This window comes from Vanessa tameamea, chromosome 25, assembly GCF_037043105.1.
Source record: "Vanessa tameamea isolate UH-Manoa-2023 chromosome 25, ilVanTame1 primary haplotype, whole genome shotgun sequence".
Lineage (NCBI taxonomy): Eukaryota > Metazoa > Arthropoda > Insecta > Lepidoptera > Nymphalidae > Vanessa > Vanessa tameamea.
In genome coordinates, this window is record NC_087333.1 from 7799140 (window position 1) to 7813067 (window position 13928).

The window sequence follows — 13928 nt, forward strand, 5'->3', positions numbered from 1 at the left end:
ATTTTAATTTCAACGAATCTTAATTAAAACGATAAATTTATATATTTTCATATATATAATTTAACTCAAAAAGGCGCGCCCTTCCGAACTCAATTTATTAGTTTTTAATGACTCGAATTATGGCAAATAGTGTGCGACCTCTTTGGAAGTTATTTTTTTGCTATAATTCAAGGAAAAGGATTTCAACTAGTACCCGCCGACTTGTATTAGCAGGTAAATTTGTCGACTTCTTTATACAGGCAGTCGACTGTATATATAATATATTAGTAAATAAGTTTGGCATCATTTATCAACTACTAAAATTCCACGCACATTTCGGAAGCCGTATTCGTTTTATTAGAATCGCGTCTAGAAATATAACGTCATTGCTTATTTATTACAAGATAACGCTTAAAATAATGTTATGGAATCAAATTACAATTACACGTTTATACAATTAAAATTGAATGCACGATTTTATTTATAATGGAAACATTTTCACAGCCACATTACTATAGACAATATTGAACCGTAAAAAACGTCACTTTTGACAGGAATGACGTTTGTTAAATGTTACTAGTGTAAAAACAAATAAAATTATATAAAACAAAAAAAAAAATTAATACGCTTGAGAATTCGCTACCGATTTATAAAAATATCCCTATAAATTAAAATACTATTTTTTTTTTAACAATTGAAGCAGTTCTACTCGCTTCATTTATTATAATTGCACTGTTCATTTGCAACAATATAATTTTTATCAGTGTCGAAAACAGAAACATTTGACGCCGTGGTCTGTTTGTTTATTCAAAAGTGGCTTCATAGTTGATACAACAAGATATTAGCCGAAATTTTGTATATTTAATTACTCGTTTGAATAGCTTTAAACTTTTTGTGCCATACCTGTTCCGATTATGGCCCTGTTCATAGTATAATCAAATCATTTCATTCAAACTAAAATGACAATTAATTCATAGTTATATAATAAATTAAATATACATTCTATATATATTAATGAGGTTAAGTTATTATTATTAAACAATACTTTATGTTAGATAGAGAGTGTGAATCGGTTAATGGTTAAGGCAACTCTGCTCATAACGTAGCGTACCTTGAACCTATAACTTATTCCAACAATTGAAGTAAGAACAAATAAATTGATAATGGTATCTTGTATAATCTATGGCGTTTTGTATATCATTGATTGTAAAATTAAAGTACATATAAGTATACTCTATTCCAACCGTAACAGGAATAAAGCCAAATAAACAACATTTGACAGCAAATTGACGCGATATCATTGGTCGAGAGCTCGATTAGTCTATGATATTCACTATGGATTTGCGAAAAAATTGTGTTTTGAACGTCGACGAAACTGTTATCGGAATTTTTGAAGTAAAATTAAAGTGGAAATAACTAGTAAAGAGCAATAGTGTTGTATTATAAATAAAGATATATTAATCATAAACTCTCAGTAGTGCACAACATAGTCGAGTTATTAGCGAATCGCATGAAATACGCGAATCTAAACTTTGTTTATATTTTTTCCCACTTCGATTGGAATAGACTATAGTTACGTGGTAAATAATCGTATTATAAAATATATGTTAATCAAGAAATGTTTGTAGTACACAACATAGCCGAGTTATTAATAAGTCGCACTTTATATATGTAAATCTAAGGTTCCCTTATCTTAAATCCGATTGGTATACAGTATGTGTAGTTGTTATTAAAACCAATTTGACATATCATATAAAATAATTAGTATTTTCTTTGATTTTCATCCAGGATGTATAGTCATATTTTATTGGTGGAAGAGAGTAACTAACTCTTTACAGTTCTTCGTTGAACTTACATTCAGAACCTGCGGAAGCTTTATATTGAACATCATCTTGCAAAATATAAATGTTCGAGTAAAGTAGATTTTGATTTTGTTATCAAAATTAATTCATTAAACTGCACCGAGTTGATCAAATACATTTGAAGCGATATATTAAAAAAAAAAAAAAAAAACAATTCAAAACGAATAACAAATAATAAAGTATAACAATAAACATATTGTTCTAGAACGTTCCGTCCGTTCTATAACATTCATTCTCGTTCACCCATTATCGGTTTATAATTTTAAATGTAGCGTGATGAGGGCTATCGTTTACTTAAAGCGTTGCTAAGCGAAGCGGCACAACCTAACACAGCACCTCGCACTGTGGAATGCGCTGGAAAAAGAAACGATAGAATCTTAATTTTGTTATGGCAAAAGAGCAGTCAACTAGTGTGTCCTGTTTATTAAAAAAAATATATTTAAATATGACATTATTTAATCGAATGTGAAACGACCGGGAAAAATCCAGCCTCTTCTCAGTCGCTCCAACCCGGGCTCGAACCTGGGACTTCGGTTATCGAAATTATGAGACAATGTTAATAAATGTATTTTTACTTATTTATTTTAATTTCTAAATAAGCTCTAAGCCCGGCAAACGGGGCTCGGTTTTGCCATAGTCACCGTTACATATCTACATAGACGTTGGAGGAGGTGGTTAATATTCTAGGGAATATGCATGCGTGCGTGCGCGCGTACCGGCGGCGGTCACCACAGGCGCGGCGCGGCGAGCGCGGGGAAGCCGGCGTCGCGCGCGCGCCAGTAGTCCCCGCCGAACGCCCACGCCTCCTCGCCGCCCTCCGCGCCCTCCGCGCCCTTGCTGTGGACGGCGGCTCGTACAGACCGGGCTGCGCTACTTTATACACAGGCCGAGGCCCTATCCCTATCGTAGACGACGCTTGGCCAAACATTTCGTATTACAGACACATTTGGTAGACACATAGAAACATAATGTGTCATCATTTTTTTCATTCATTTGTTTTCTGTTCATTCATTCATCATTCATTAATTCCAATTTCCTTGTGTTTATATATTTATATGTATCGTTAATTAAAAATGTTATATAAACACGTACATATAGACAATGCTGAATACTGTAACATAATTGATATATTTAAATTGTTTACAAGGCTTTTATTAGATCAGTGATTCGCACAAATCAATTTTAAATGATAGAGCTCTCTCTCTATCTCAAGCCGTGGGTATCGTACCGGTGACCATCACTTGAACATCTAAACACCATAAAATGGCAACCGACGCTTATATCTGCATCAGCACGGACAAGATAAATCTACAGTTACCGGAACCAAGATGGCGTATGTTCAGGCGAGTCTCGCCTCCTCTCCCGCTGCGCCTGTTCCAGCTGATGTTTGAACTGTTCCGCTGCCTCCACGTCTCCCTCCTCTAACGCACGTTGATCCGGTCTGAATGATTGATTTTTTTTGTTAATAAACAACTTTAGATGAATAATATGGTTGTTAATATATATAAATACTGAGTGTTTAAACTCTTCTTGAAGCTTTGGTCTACGCCAGTGATGCCAACTCCTACATAATGTTCCCCCTAGGACCAACTACAAATCGCCCTAAAATGTATAAAATATGTTATTTATATCAATAATGACTATAAAATAAAACATTTTTAATTTTTTAACTTTCCTTTCCTCAAGTTTAATTTTAATTAATTTTTCTTTGCGTAAATATTTTAGTTATTTAATTTTATCCGCTCTAAATATCGAGGGAAAACCCCTAAGTTGGCATCACTGAACAACACGTCATACATTCCGACCCTAGAGATGTATGACGAGAAATGACGCTAGAGAATTTCTACGAAAATGCTAATAAGAAGCGGAATAAAATAAGTACCTTGGTGTTTGGTGTAATTTTTATGGCTATTTCCAATCGTGAAAGTATATTATAGTGTCTTAGAAATGTAAATATAGGAGCATAATATGCTGTACACTGACCTGAACCTGGTGTCCGTGTGCGGCAGCAGCTCCCGCAGTCCGGGCTCCAGCTCGTTCAGCTCGATGGCGAAGCGTGTGAACCCGTAGTACAGCTCGTGCTCGGCCGGCATCGCACCTGCACACACACACGCACAAACACGCCAGTTACACTTAATATCTGTTTAGGGTTCCGTGCTCAAAATACCGACTCATTTAACTTACCCTCATATGTTGTACTATTTTGGCGTTAGAGCTTTGTGCAAGCCTGCCTGGGTAGGTACCGTCCACTCATTATATATTTTATCACAAGTATTGTTGTGTTACGGTTTGAAGGCTGAGTGAGCCAGTATAACTAATGGTACAAGGGACATATCATCTTTGTTCCCATGGTTAGTGGCATATTGGCGATTTAAGAAATGGTTAATATTTATTACAGCGTCAATGTCTATGGAAGGTGGTGACCACTTACCATCAGATGATCAATTTGACCGTTTGCGTACCTAATAAAAAGTACGTTTAATAATAAATCTGAATGTAATTTGACAAGCAAAAGTCACACATACCAGGTCTCCACAGACATTTAGCTGCGGGCGGATCACCAGCATACAGGGCTTCGGACCAGCGACCCGCTAGCCTGAGCCTCGTACCAGTGCTGGCCTCCGTCACGGCTCCGCGGACCTCGTGCCGGGTACTGGACCACGAACTCGCCTGGAAGCGCAAGTGTCAGAAATTACTGCATATTACATCAACTATTTAATTCCTGGAATAGGAAGTCGCAATCCTTTTAAGAATAATCTCATTTAAAAAAGTTAATCTTATTCAAAACTCCATCGAGTGCAGACACAATGTTGGTAGTTCGTTACAGTCGTATCCGCTGCGTGCGTACCTTAATGAAGTTGAGTTTGCAGGAGATGTCCGACCCGTGGCACGTGATGTGCATGTCTCCGTACTGGTCCACCCACCGCTGGCCTCCGAACAAGTTGTGCACGCACGTCGTCACCTTTTAAACATTCAACATTTTAAATTTAATCAAATGTAATTTTTGATGTCAAAATTAATCAAAATCAAAATATTCTTTATTCGGGTAGGCTCATAATAGCACTTTTAAATCGTCAAATTACACTGTTGAATTAAATTTAAAGCTACCACCGGTTCGGAAAGTAGATTCTGCCGAGAAGAACCGGCAAGAAACTCATTAGTCAGTTAGTTTCTCGTGTAAGTAAACATTTTTATTTTTTGTAAAAAATGTCCTGCCTAGAATTAAGTAAATAAAACGCTTTTTTATCATTAATATAATCTTGTATTGAGTAATACGCCCATATTTATCAATGTTTTTTTGATATGAGCTTTAAATTTTTTTATATACATGTTATGTAATATTATCATACTATGTAACAAATAAAAAAAATACCTTCATTCCGAACTGGTGGTAGATTGTAAAATGACGAATGAATGAATGATGTATTTGTTGTTCCAATAATTATAACATTTTTAAGCCAGCTTTACACAAACTTTCTTAATACGAGTTATTTATATCTATTCCTCGATGTGACATAAGTTTGTGTCCACGACTTCGTGCGCGTTTGAATTTAACAAAAAGTTATTATTGTAGCCTAAGTTACTCCTTATTACATCAGCTATCTGCCAGTGAAAGTCGCGTCAAAATCGGTCCAGTCGTTCCAGATATTAGCCGGAACAAACAGACAAACTACGAAAATAAAAAAAAAAGTTATTTTGGTATATGTACTGCGTTTACATACTAGGCGTTTAGTTAAAAGCAGTTATTTTAATATTACCGACAGACACTCCAATTTTGTTATATGTATGTATAGATCGATATACTTATCAGTGAATTTTATGAATGTCGATTCTAAAAGTGCTACTTGAATAAAATATATTTTGATTCATCGATTGACAAATTATAAAATGGAACACTTGTATTGGAAAGGAATAAAATAAATTATTGTTATTATCCCTGATCAACCCAACAAATATACCTTGTTCCAACTATAATGATCTCCCGTTGTCAACAGCTTGACGTGAACGCGACCAGCCGGCTGGAACTCCATAGATTTCCCCCAGAACTTCGTCTTGATACGGGCCTCCTGCCAGAATACCCAGCGAGGGGATTCAGCGTGGCAAGCTGAGATGGGGGGGTGATGGGATACCTGATGGACACCATATTGGTAAAGTGTGAAAATTATCAATATTAATCTTATGTTTATGTATAAGTTTAATTTTATCTTTATAATAAATAAATAACATATATTACTATTATTAAGTTATTAATGATGAATATTAAAAATCAATACTTCAACTAGAATTCCACGGTACTTTTAGTTTTTCCATGTATACATATAAATGTCTAAAATTTAAAATATACTGAAATACAATAAAGTCTAGACAGTCTAATAAATAGACTGAAATACAGTATAAGAGCCGAGATGGCCCAGTGGTTAGAACGCGTGCATCTTAACCGACTATTGCACCACCTTCACCGGGTTCAAAGCACCACTGAATTTTCATGTGTTTAATTTGTGTGTATAATTCACCTCGTTCTGGGCCGTGAAGGACAATATCGCATGGAGACTTGCGCGTGTCTAATTTCAATGAAATAAGATTCAGCGACCTGCTTTGGAGCAGCGTGGTGGAATATGCTTCAAACCATATCCTCAAAGGGGCGAGGAGGCCTTAGCCCAGCAGTGGGACATTTACATGCTGGTACAGTACAGTCTAGCTGAGATGAGAATGTTAGATAACGAAATGAGTATTATACAATATTGGTTTACAATTACTCATAGAGGTAGGGACACTGAGTGCAAGCCGATCGTCATGGTACGGTCACATAACGCGGAGGGATAAATGCTCTGTTATAAGAGTTCGGTATGAGTTTGGATCGCTACAGGGCAAGAGAGATCACCTGCTCGGCCACGAAGCGGAAGCCGCGGTCCTCCCGCACGCACTCGTAGGTCTCGCACAGCAGCGGGTTGAAGGGCTTGGAGGCGGCCCGGTGCGCCGCCGCCGCGTACGCGCTCACGGCGAAGGCCGCCACCAGCGCGCAGCGCTCCGCCGCGCCCGCCGCGCCCGCCGCCGCCTCCAGCAGCTCCGAGTACTCCAGCTCCTCGCACAGGCGCTGCACATCCCACGCGTTAGTGCACCGACCCGGCGAGCGTCGCGTCGCGTCGCGCCCGGGGCCGGGGCCGGGGGCCTACCTGCAGCATGTTGAGCGGCTCGTTGATGGTGACGGGCATGGAGATCTGGCTGAGGTCCTTGCCGATGTTCTTGTAGAGCAGGTTCCACAGGCTGGGCCCGCCGGGCGAGGGCCGGGGCCGCGGCAGGCGCGTGCGGCGCGTCCAGTGCGCGCCCGCCGCCGGCTCCGCGCGCTCGGCCGACACCACTGGGGGGGGGGGGGGGGATATTATCTCGAGTGCTTCCGGATCGCAAGTTAGTGTGGGGAAGGACGAAAGTTATCTCACTCGCAGCGTCCGAGTTGTCGGAGCTCGCGGAACCCTCCTCGCTGCTGATGGAGCCGGCCTCGGAGGACGAGTCGCCGTCCAGTTCTATGACTCCCGCCTGTGGCCGGTAAAACATTCTTCGATTATTGTAAAATTGAATTATCCTACTGGCACTAGTATTTACAATATAGTGACGTCATCACCGTAGAAGTTTACATTACACCTTGATTGTTACCTCGTCAGCGTTCAGAATATCGTTCTTATTGATGTCATCGTGTTCTTCTGCGTCGAAGAATTCTGAAGCGGACACACATGACGAGCTGTAGCTGAGCGAGTGTTGAAACTGACGGTTCTGTATGGAAATAAAGGTATTTTTATAAATTACTATACAATACAATATGTTAGGACGGCTACAGCCGCAGGGATCAAGACTAAGCCTGTCACTATGAAAATAGCTAAGCAGTCCATTTATAGTTGAGTTATTATTTAATGATGTGCTTTTTAATTATATGTTTGGTTTTCAATATCAAAAGTATTACACTTGTTTACTGATTGTCAAATATCTACATCCAATTTTGAAAGAAATATCTCGGTAGGTACCGAAATATCTGAGAAAAGTTTTATTTTTTAATACTAGTTTGCAATGGAATTGAAATTATAATTATAAAACCTTAATAATTTCGTAAAACGTTTTACATAGAAAGGTTTATTTTTAATATAATAAAGATAAATTTCATACGAAAATGATTTAGTTAAATTTGAATGCTATATACAAATATATTGTAATTTTTTAAATGGTCTGAAAATAAGTAAGACGGCAGTAATTTTGAAACGTAATTTAGTGGTTTCTCGGAAGAGTATTCAATATGTCGTGAGACGCGCACTGACCGCGGTGACGTCGGAGTCGTGGCCCACGGACGACAGCTCGGCGAGGTCGGACGCGTCGTGGATGCGCGACAGGCGCGAGCGCAGCTCTGCGGACAACACTTCTCGCTCATTCACATTTATGTACCCGAGTGACACTACTGCGCATGCGTGGCGGACATGGAGTGGGCAGAAATTGGTCAGGGTTAGGCTGGTAGCGGGGACGAGTGACTCGGCGTGTCGAAAGAAAACGGTGCGATCTGATATGTGGGCGGGGCTAAGATATATCATAATAATTGTGGTGCATTGAAAAATAAATGATGACTGTTGGTGTATAGCAATTGAGATATGAAAAATCCGCCCAAAAGGTATAAAGATCTGATACCGTATTTTTCCCATCACAAAATCAATGCTGAAATTTACTGCAAAATCATTTTTTTTATATATCACTTAAGTGCACCAAGGTAAGAATAGCCGTGACCTGAAATCAGTTCCTATCTAAGTGAGATTTTGTCAGAGTCCAGATAAAGGTCCGAATAGCTCACCCGAGTTCTGCTGCAGCGCCGTGGCCAGGTCGCCGCGCAGCGCCGACAGCAGCGGCGCGCCGTCGCCCGCGTGCGCGCGCAGGCGGCCGCGCTCGCGCACCTGCGCGCGCGTACGATTTCTCGGATTACATTCATTTGGGACCGACCCAGGCACACCTCCACGCGGGTTATTGAAGCATTACGATCGATAGATCGGAGCAGCCATCTTATACGATACCAGTGCGATTTGGGAGGGTAACTGATCTGGGTGGAATTCTATTAGGTCAGAGGTTACACTTCTGCCACATGTCAAAGGGAGAGGGGGTCTTAGCCCAGCAGTGGGAAATTTACAGGCTGTTAATGTTACGCGACTTAAATATAACGTGAGCTACAAAGTCTTACCAGAGTAGACACAACGCTTTTGAGACTAGTCACTAAATCTTTAGCGAGAACCGTGAAGTCTTCCCGCAACTGCTGGTCGGGTGTCAGACTGCTCAGGCTCGTGGGTGCGTTGAGAGCTTCCGCACCAGGCAGGGATTGAGGACGAGTTGCTGCACAAGCTGGAAGCGACAAAATATACATAAAAAACTATCAACAATTTGTTTTCTATTGTGATTGTGTTTGTTGACGTTGATGTAAAAAATAGACGACAGAAAAGATTGGTTTCTATTTGTCCAATTAAAAATTTTTTTTTTTAATAGAATTGGGATCGTTTCTGCGAATATTCGTGTTAAGAACTGTCTGCTCGATCTATTGCAAATGATTTGTTTTCAAAACGTCATAATAAAAATATATCCCCTAATTATTACTTTTTATACAAAATATCAATATAACATTAATACTACAAATTATAATAGTACTTTAAACATACATTTTATGTTTTACATAAAACCGAATTATCACAATCAAGTTTAATGTCTCTAATAATTTATCTGTATACAAGATATCTATTTGACTATCAAATATATATAATAATAAAAAAACCCATGCAAATATAAATGCATGCAAAGCTATGTCAACAATTAAACTTCAATCTAACCACCTAAATAATTATAATACAACACAGTACAATCAAAAAGCAATATTTACATTGGAAGAACTACATCAATATACTGATCACGATTATAATACACGACGTTTTAATTTGACAGGGTTATAATAACCTATAAAAGTTTCACAGCTGATCCAGGGCGACCTCTTCTTTTAAACTGTGGACCGTAACCAACCTCTCGATTAGATCCGACACTTGTAGGTTTCCTCTATCACGATCTCACGAAGGAAACCTTTCCCCACTTTAATAATAATAAATTATATAGATAAAAAGTTCTGACGTCATTGACTAACAAACACATACATACATCCTAATTTTAACATTTATAATATTATAAAGAAATACCTTCTCCAGAAAGGACTTCCTTCCCTACGAACTTCTTCCGGCATAAGTTTAATGTATATTGGTTTAGTAATTTGTTCAGCTAGGATTTACAAAAAAAGCGTCATCCCATTAATTACAATAGATAAGTACCGTTGCCAAAACATGTTTTACGATATACATATATATTCTGTTGAGAAGAATATTAATAACTTACTTAGATTGAGGACGTATGATAAATGTGTTTTGTACTTATAATTAATTATACTCACCAGTTAAACCAGAACACAAAAATACAAAGCAATGATTTGAATACCACTCAAACAAAATATACATCGACCACCAGTAATAAAATCATTCAAGAAATGAATTTTCAATTCAGACAAAATTTATTGAATAGCAAGGACGAACATGCGTTGCATGACTTTTGAATTTGCGAAGCGATTCGCTCTTTTTATGTTGACGGTACAGCTCAAACCTACACACGGGTAGCAATAACGACGGTACAGTCTTAACACAATAAGACGAATAGTTTTGGAACTCATTCAGAGATACACAAGGAACAAACATTTATGCAAACATATATTTGTAAAAGGAATTTATTTACTTCAAAACACTCTACACCTTGTCTTAGAACTACAATGATCACTATAGTAACTCACATTCCCTTAATAACTTCGCGATGTGTAAACAGAACCACCTCCCAATCGCCACTAAGTATCCACCGCTATCACTCGACATATTTAAATATAAAATAAATATATAAGACCTCTTTTTCAATAACTCCTTCCCAAATTACTCGGGTTATATACTGTTAATGCTAAGTAAAATTTATACATGTATTTTTGGATAGTCTTTAGTCTGAGCTGTGACGTAACCAAATGAAATAAAATGAATCATTTCATCCGAGCTCGACGAGATTATCTAGAAATGTAAACACAGCTCTAGATAATCTCTATATACGGTGTTACGAAATCAGTGATAACCTGGAAATATTCAGATAAGACTCAAGGTCACGTGAGTACGAGAGTCCTACTTATTTGTCATTTTTCTTAGAGTTTTATTTATTAGGTAATTGTCAATAGTTATTTGTATGATTAGTGAGTTAGGTGGTAGAGCTTTGTTGCCCACCTGGGTAGGTGGAACTCACTCATCACACCAACGGGTAAACATTAATACCCATTATTGTTGTGTCATTGTGTGTGTAACTACACAAGTGTGGGCACAAGGGACATAACATCATAGTACCTAAGGTTGGTGGTATTGGTGTTTAAGAAATTGTTAATATTTGTTATGGCACCAATATCCACGACGATGCTGATCACTTACCATCACGTGGACCATTTGTTCCTCTACCTACCTATTTCATATATATGAATATATGAGTTTGGAACGAATGCGTCGAGATTAGCGTATACACCGCATCGGATCGCCTTCGAACGGTGTGAATAAACTGATTCCCAATGTATCAGATCATACCTGTATCTGTATCGACACCTAAAGGCGTGCAAACAGTAATTTTTAGTTCGCGACGCTCATACGAAATGGAGGTACGTTGCGACAAAATAACATATCTGGACATAGCTTTAATTACACAGCAAATAATTTATATTTATCCCTCCTAGTTAGAATTTCATAATCAAATATTTTCAAATAATCTTTAGTTAAGAACAAACTATCTATGCATTTTTTTTGTAAATTTATTTGTCAAAGGTCATATTTGGATGAATAATAACATACGTGATCTTTAACTACAATGACGTTTGCAATAAACAAAAAAAAAAAACAAATATTAAAATTTTCAACATTGAATTTAATATCATGCCGGAAAAATCATGTTAAAACATATCAAAGAAGGATTAATGCGTAGAGTTCAACGAACTTACATGCAGGCAATAGTGGCGTGTACGTTGTGAATGGGGGGGGGATGAAATAAATTAAAAAATTAAAATAGTCTTACGAACTAAGGCAGAGGCCAGAAATGTGGATAGAAACACTGGAAGGTAAAAAGAAAAACGTATTCATTAGAAAATGTGCTATTTTTAAATCGTCTTTTTTTTTTTAATCGAAATTAGCGGTAAAGCGGCTTTGATGTTAATTTATATTGAAAATATTGCGTTAAAATTATTTCTGTAGTATTTATTGTTGTCTTGCGATGGAATATTATGCAATTAGCTCGATTCAATGCCATAGCTGTTCGTGCATGTTTTGGCGCCATTTTATGTCATGAAAATAAAAATGGCCGACGGCATTGCGTAACTTACCGATCTCGTAGAATCCTTGATAAGACATACCATTGAAATGTGCATTAAAATTAAAAATGCAATCGGCTTTATTTAATTTATATTTAATTAAAATAATAATAAAATGAATATAAACAATTAAAAAGACACACAATTTATAATATAAAAGGTATTCTCGATATGATAACTTTCAGTGATTTCTCTATTCAGTGCGTATAGTTTTGAGGTCTCGGTTACATTTAGACTAAAAACAAATGCACACAGTTACAACGGCGTACGCACGATTGAATATGAATGTTGATACGTCTTATTGAATTTGATCTATAATTTATATATCATATATATCTTTCAAAAAATCCAAAACAACTTCGATAAAATCAATTTAAAACAATAATATTACAAATTAATAGGATCAGTTCAGATCACAGAAATTATTGTTTTGTACCGTTTTGATTAATTTTTAATATTTTTTAATCCATGAAAAAAAAATATTTCTTTTAAAAAGTATAAGATAAAAAAAAAAAAAAAAAATTTGTCTTTTTTTAAATATGATTAGCTTTAATAACATATTGACCTTAATATATATTACATATTTTTTACAGTAACGTTATGTATGATTCATATGTAACCGCGCGTAAACCGAATATCATTCAGGCAAGCACTAAAGTCGCTCTACTAGCGATTGACAGGGAAAGATAGATATAAGTGAGGAAGTGAGAAATAATGAGCGAAATACGGACTCACCGATAGGAAGCGAAGCGGCGGAGGCGGGGATAGAGGAGGCCCCGCCCCCGGGGGACGGCGGCGCCGTGAGCGCCGACAGCGCCTGCGGGCGCGCGCCACGTGTTTTGTTACAGCTCATGGGTGTCGATACAATTACTCTCACACTGATAATACCTTCCGAGTCATTTCGACCGCGGTGGCGTTTGTCTGCTAATAAAATGCTCGTGCAGGAAATATTACAGTGCTCAATTGTGTCGGCGGATACAGAACTCTTTCAAAATCTATCTCCGATCGCAAAATCAACGACCTTCCTACGTACAGGAGTATACACACTGGCAAAAAGTCCAGGTCACTACTGAGATTTTCCTAACAGTAGAAAACAAAACAACTTTTGAGTGGGTGGATTTGAGTCCTCAAGATCTGCCTAGTATAAAATATAAACTTCGAAAAGGGCATCTTAGGTCTTAATACGATAATGACCAGGTAAAGTGAGCAGTTACCATGTGTGAGTTCGACGGGTCGATGTGGGGGGGAGCCAGTTCTACGGACGCACACTTGCTGTTGGATTTCTTTTTGCGCAGACCGAACTTGCGGCGGTCCTTCTTTACGTTTGGCGATGCACCTTCTATGGATACCTGGAAATGTTTTCCATGTGATTACTGAATAAACATTTTCTTTTCCAAAATTACATAATATATATGAATACAGGATATGTCTCAGAATTGGATGTTATGTTGTTTTAATTATATTGCCTCGTGCTCGAATCCCTCAATTAAATATCCATGATTTTTAAACGTAAACGTCCTATCCCTAACCCTCAATGTAACAAGAGCTGCTCTAAGTGCTCAAACGAAAAATATTCCTGAAACATCGAGCACGATCTGTGAAATATCAACGGCTATAAAGTAATACGAATATTACTAACATAAATAAGAATTTCATAT

At 37.7% G+C, this 13928-nt stretch overlaps 2 protein-coding genes across 5 annotated transcripts in view; both read right to left on the reverse strand.

Annotated features, from left to right (window-relative positions):
• The window catches only part of LOC113403621 (EKC/KEOPS complex subunit TP53RK), a 297288-nt gene that overhangs the window by 55409 nt on the left and 227951 nt on the right, over nucleotides 1-13928 (reverse strand). The gene's annotated exons all lie outside the window — the stretch shown is intronic.
• LOC113403624 (oxysterol-binding protein-related protein 6-like) overlaps nucleotides 3156-13928 on the reverse strand; it is a 59493-nt gene continuing 48720 nt past the window's right edge. Inside the window, exons 9-23 of one of the 4 annotated variants that reach the window (XM_064218961.1) lie at nucleotides 13485-13619; nucleotides 13006-13087; nucleotides 11979-12014; nucleotides 9049-9206; nucleotides 8668-8767; nucleotides 8147-8244; nucleotides 7482-7610; nucleotides 7280-7376; nucleotides 7016-7200; nucleotides 6724-6936; nucleotides 5801-5971; nucleotides 4690-4803; nucleotides 4367-4511; nucleotides 3825-3939; nucleotides 3156-3282 (exon numbers count right to left, since the gene is read on the reverse strand). In XM_064218961.1, the coding sequence (XP_064075031.1) occupies nucleotides 3156-3282; nucleotides 3825-3939; nucleotides 4367-4511; nucleotides 4690-4803; nucleotides 5801-5971; nucleotides 6724-6936; nucleotides 7016-7200; nucleotides 7280-7376; nucleotides 7482-7610; nucleotides 8147-8244; nucleotides 8668-8767; nucleotides 9049-9206; nucleotides 11979-12014; nucleotides 13006-13087; nucleotides 13485-13619 (1905 nt within the window). The remainder of the gene's footprint in view (nucleotides 3283-3824; nucleotides 3940-4366; nucleotides 4512-4689; nucleotides 4804-5800; nucleotides 5972-6723; nucleotides 6937-7015; nucleotides 7201-7279; nucleotides 7377-7481; nucleotides 7611-8146; nucleotides 8245-8667; nucleotides 8768-9048; nucleotides 9207-11978; nucleotides 12015-13005; nucleotides 13088-13484; nucleotides 13620-13928) is intronic. The other 3 variants (XM_064218959.1, XM_064218960.1, XM_026644209.2) reach the window with 3 other exon arrangements.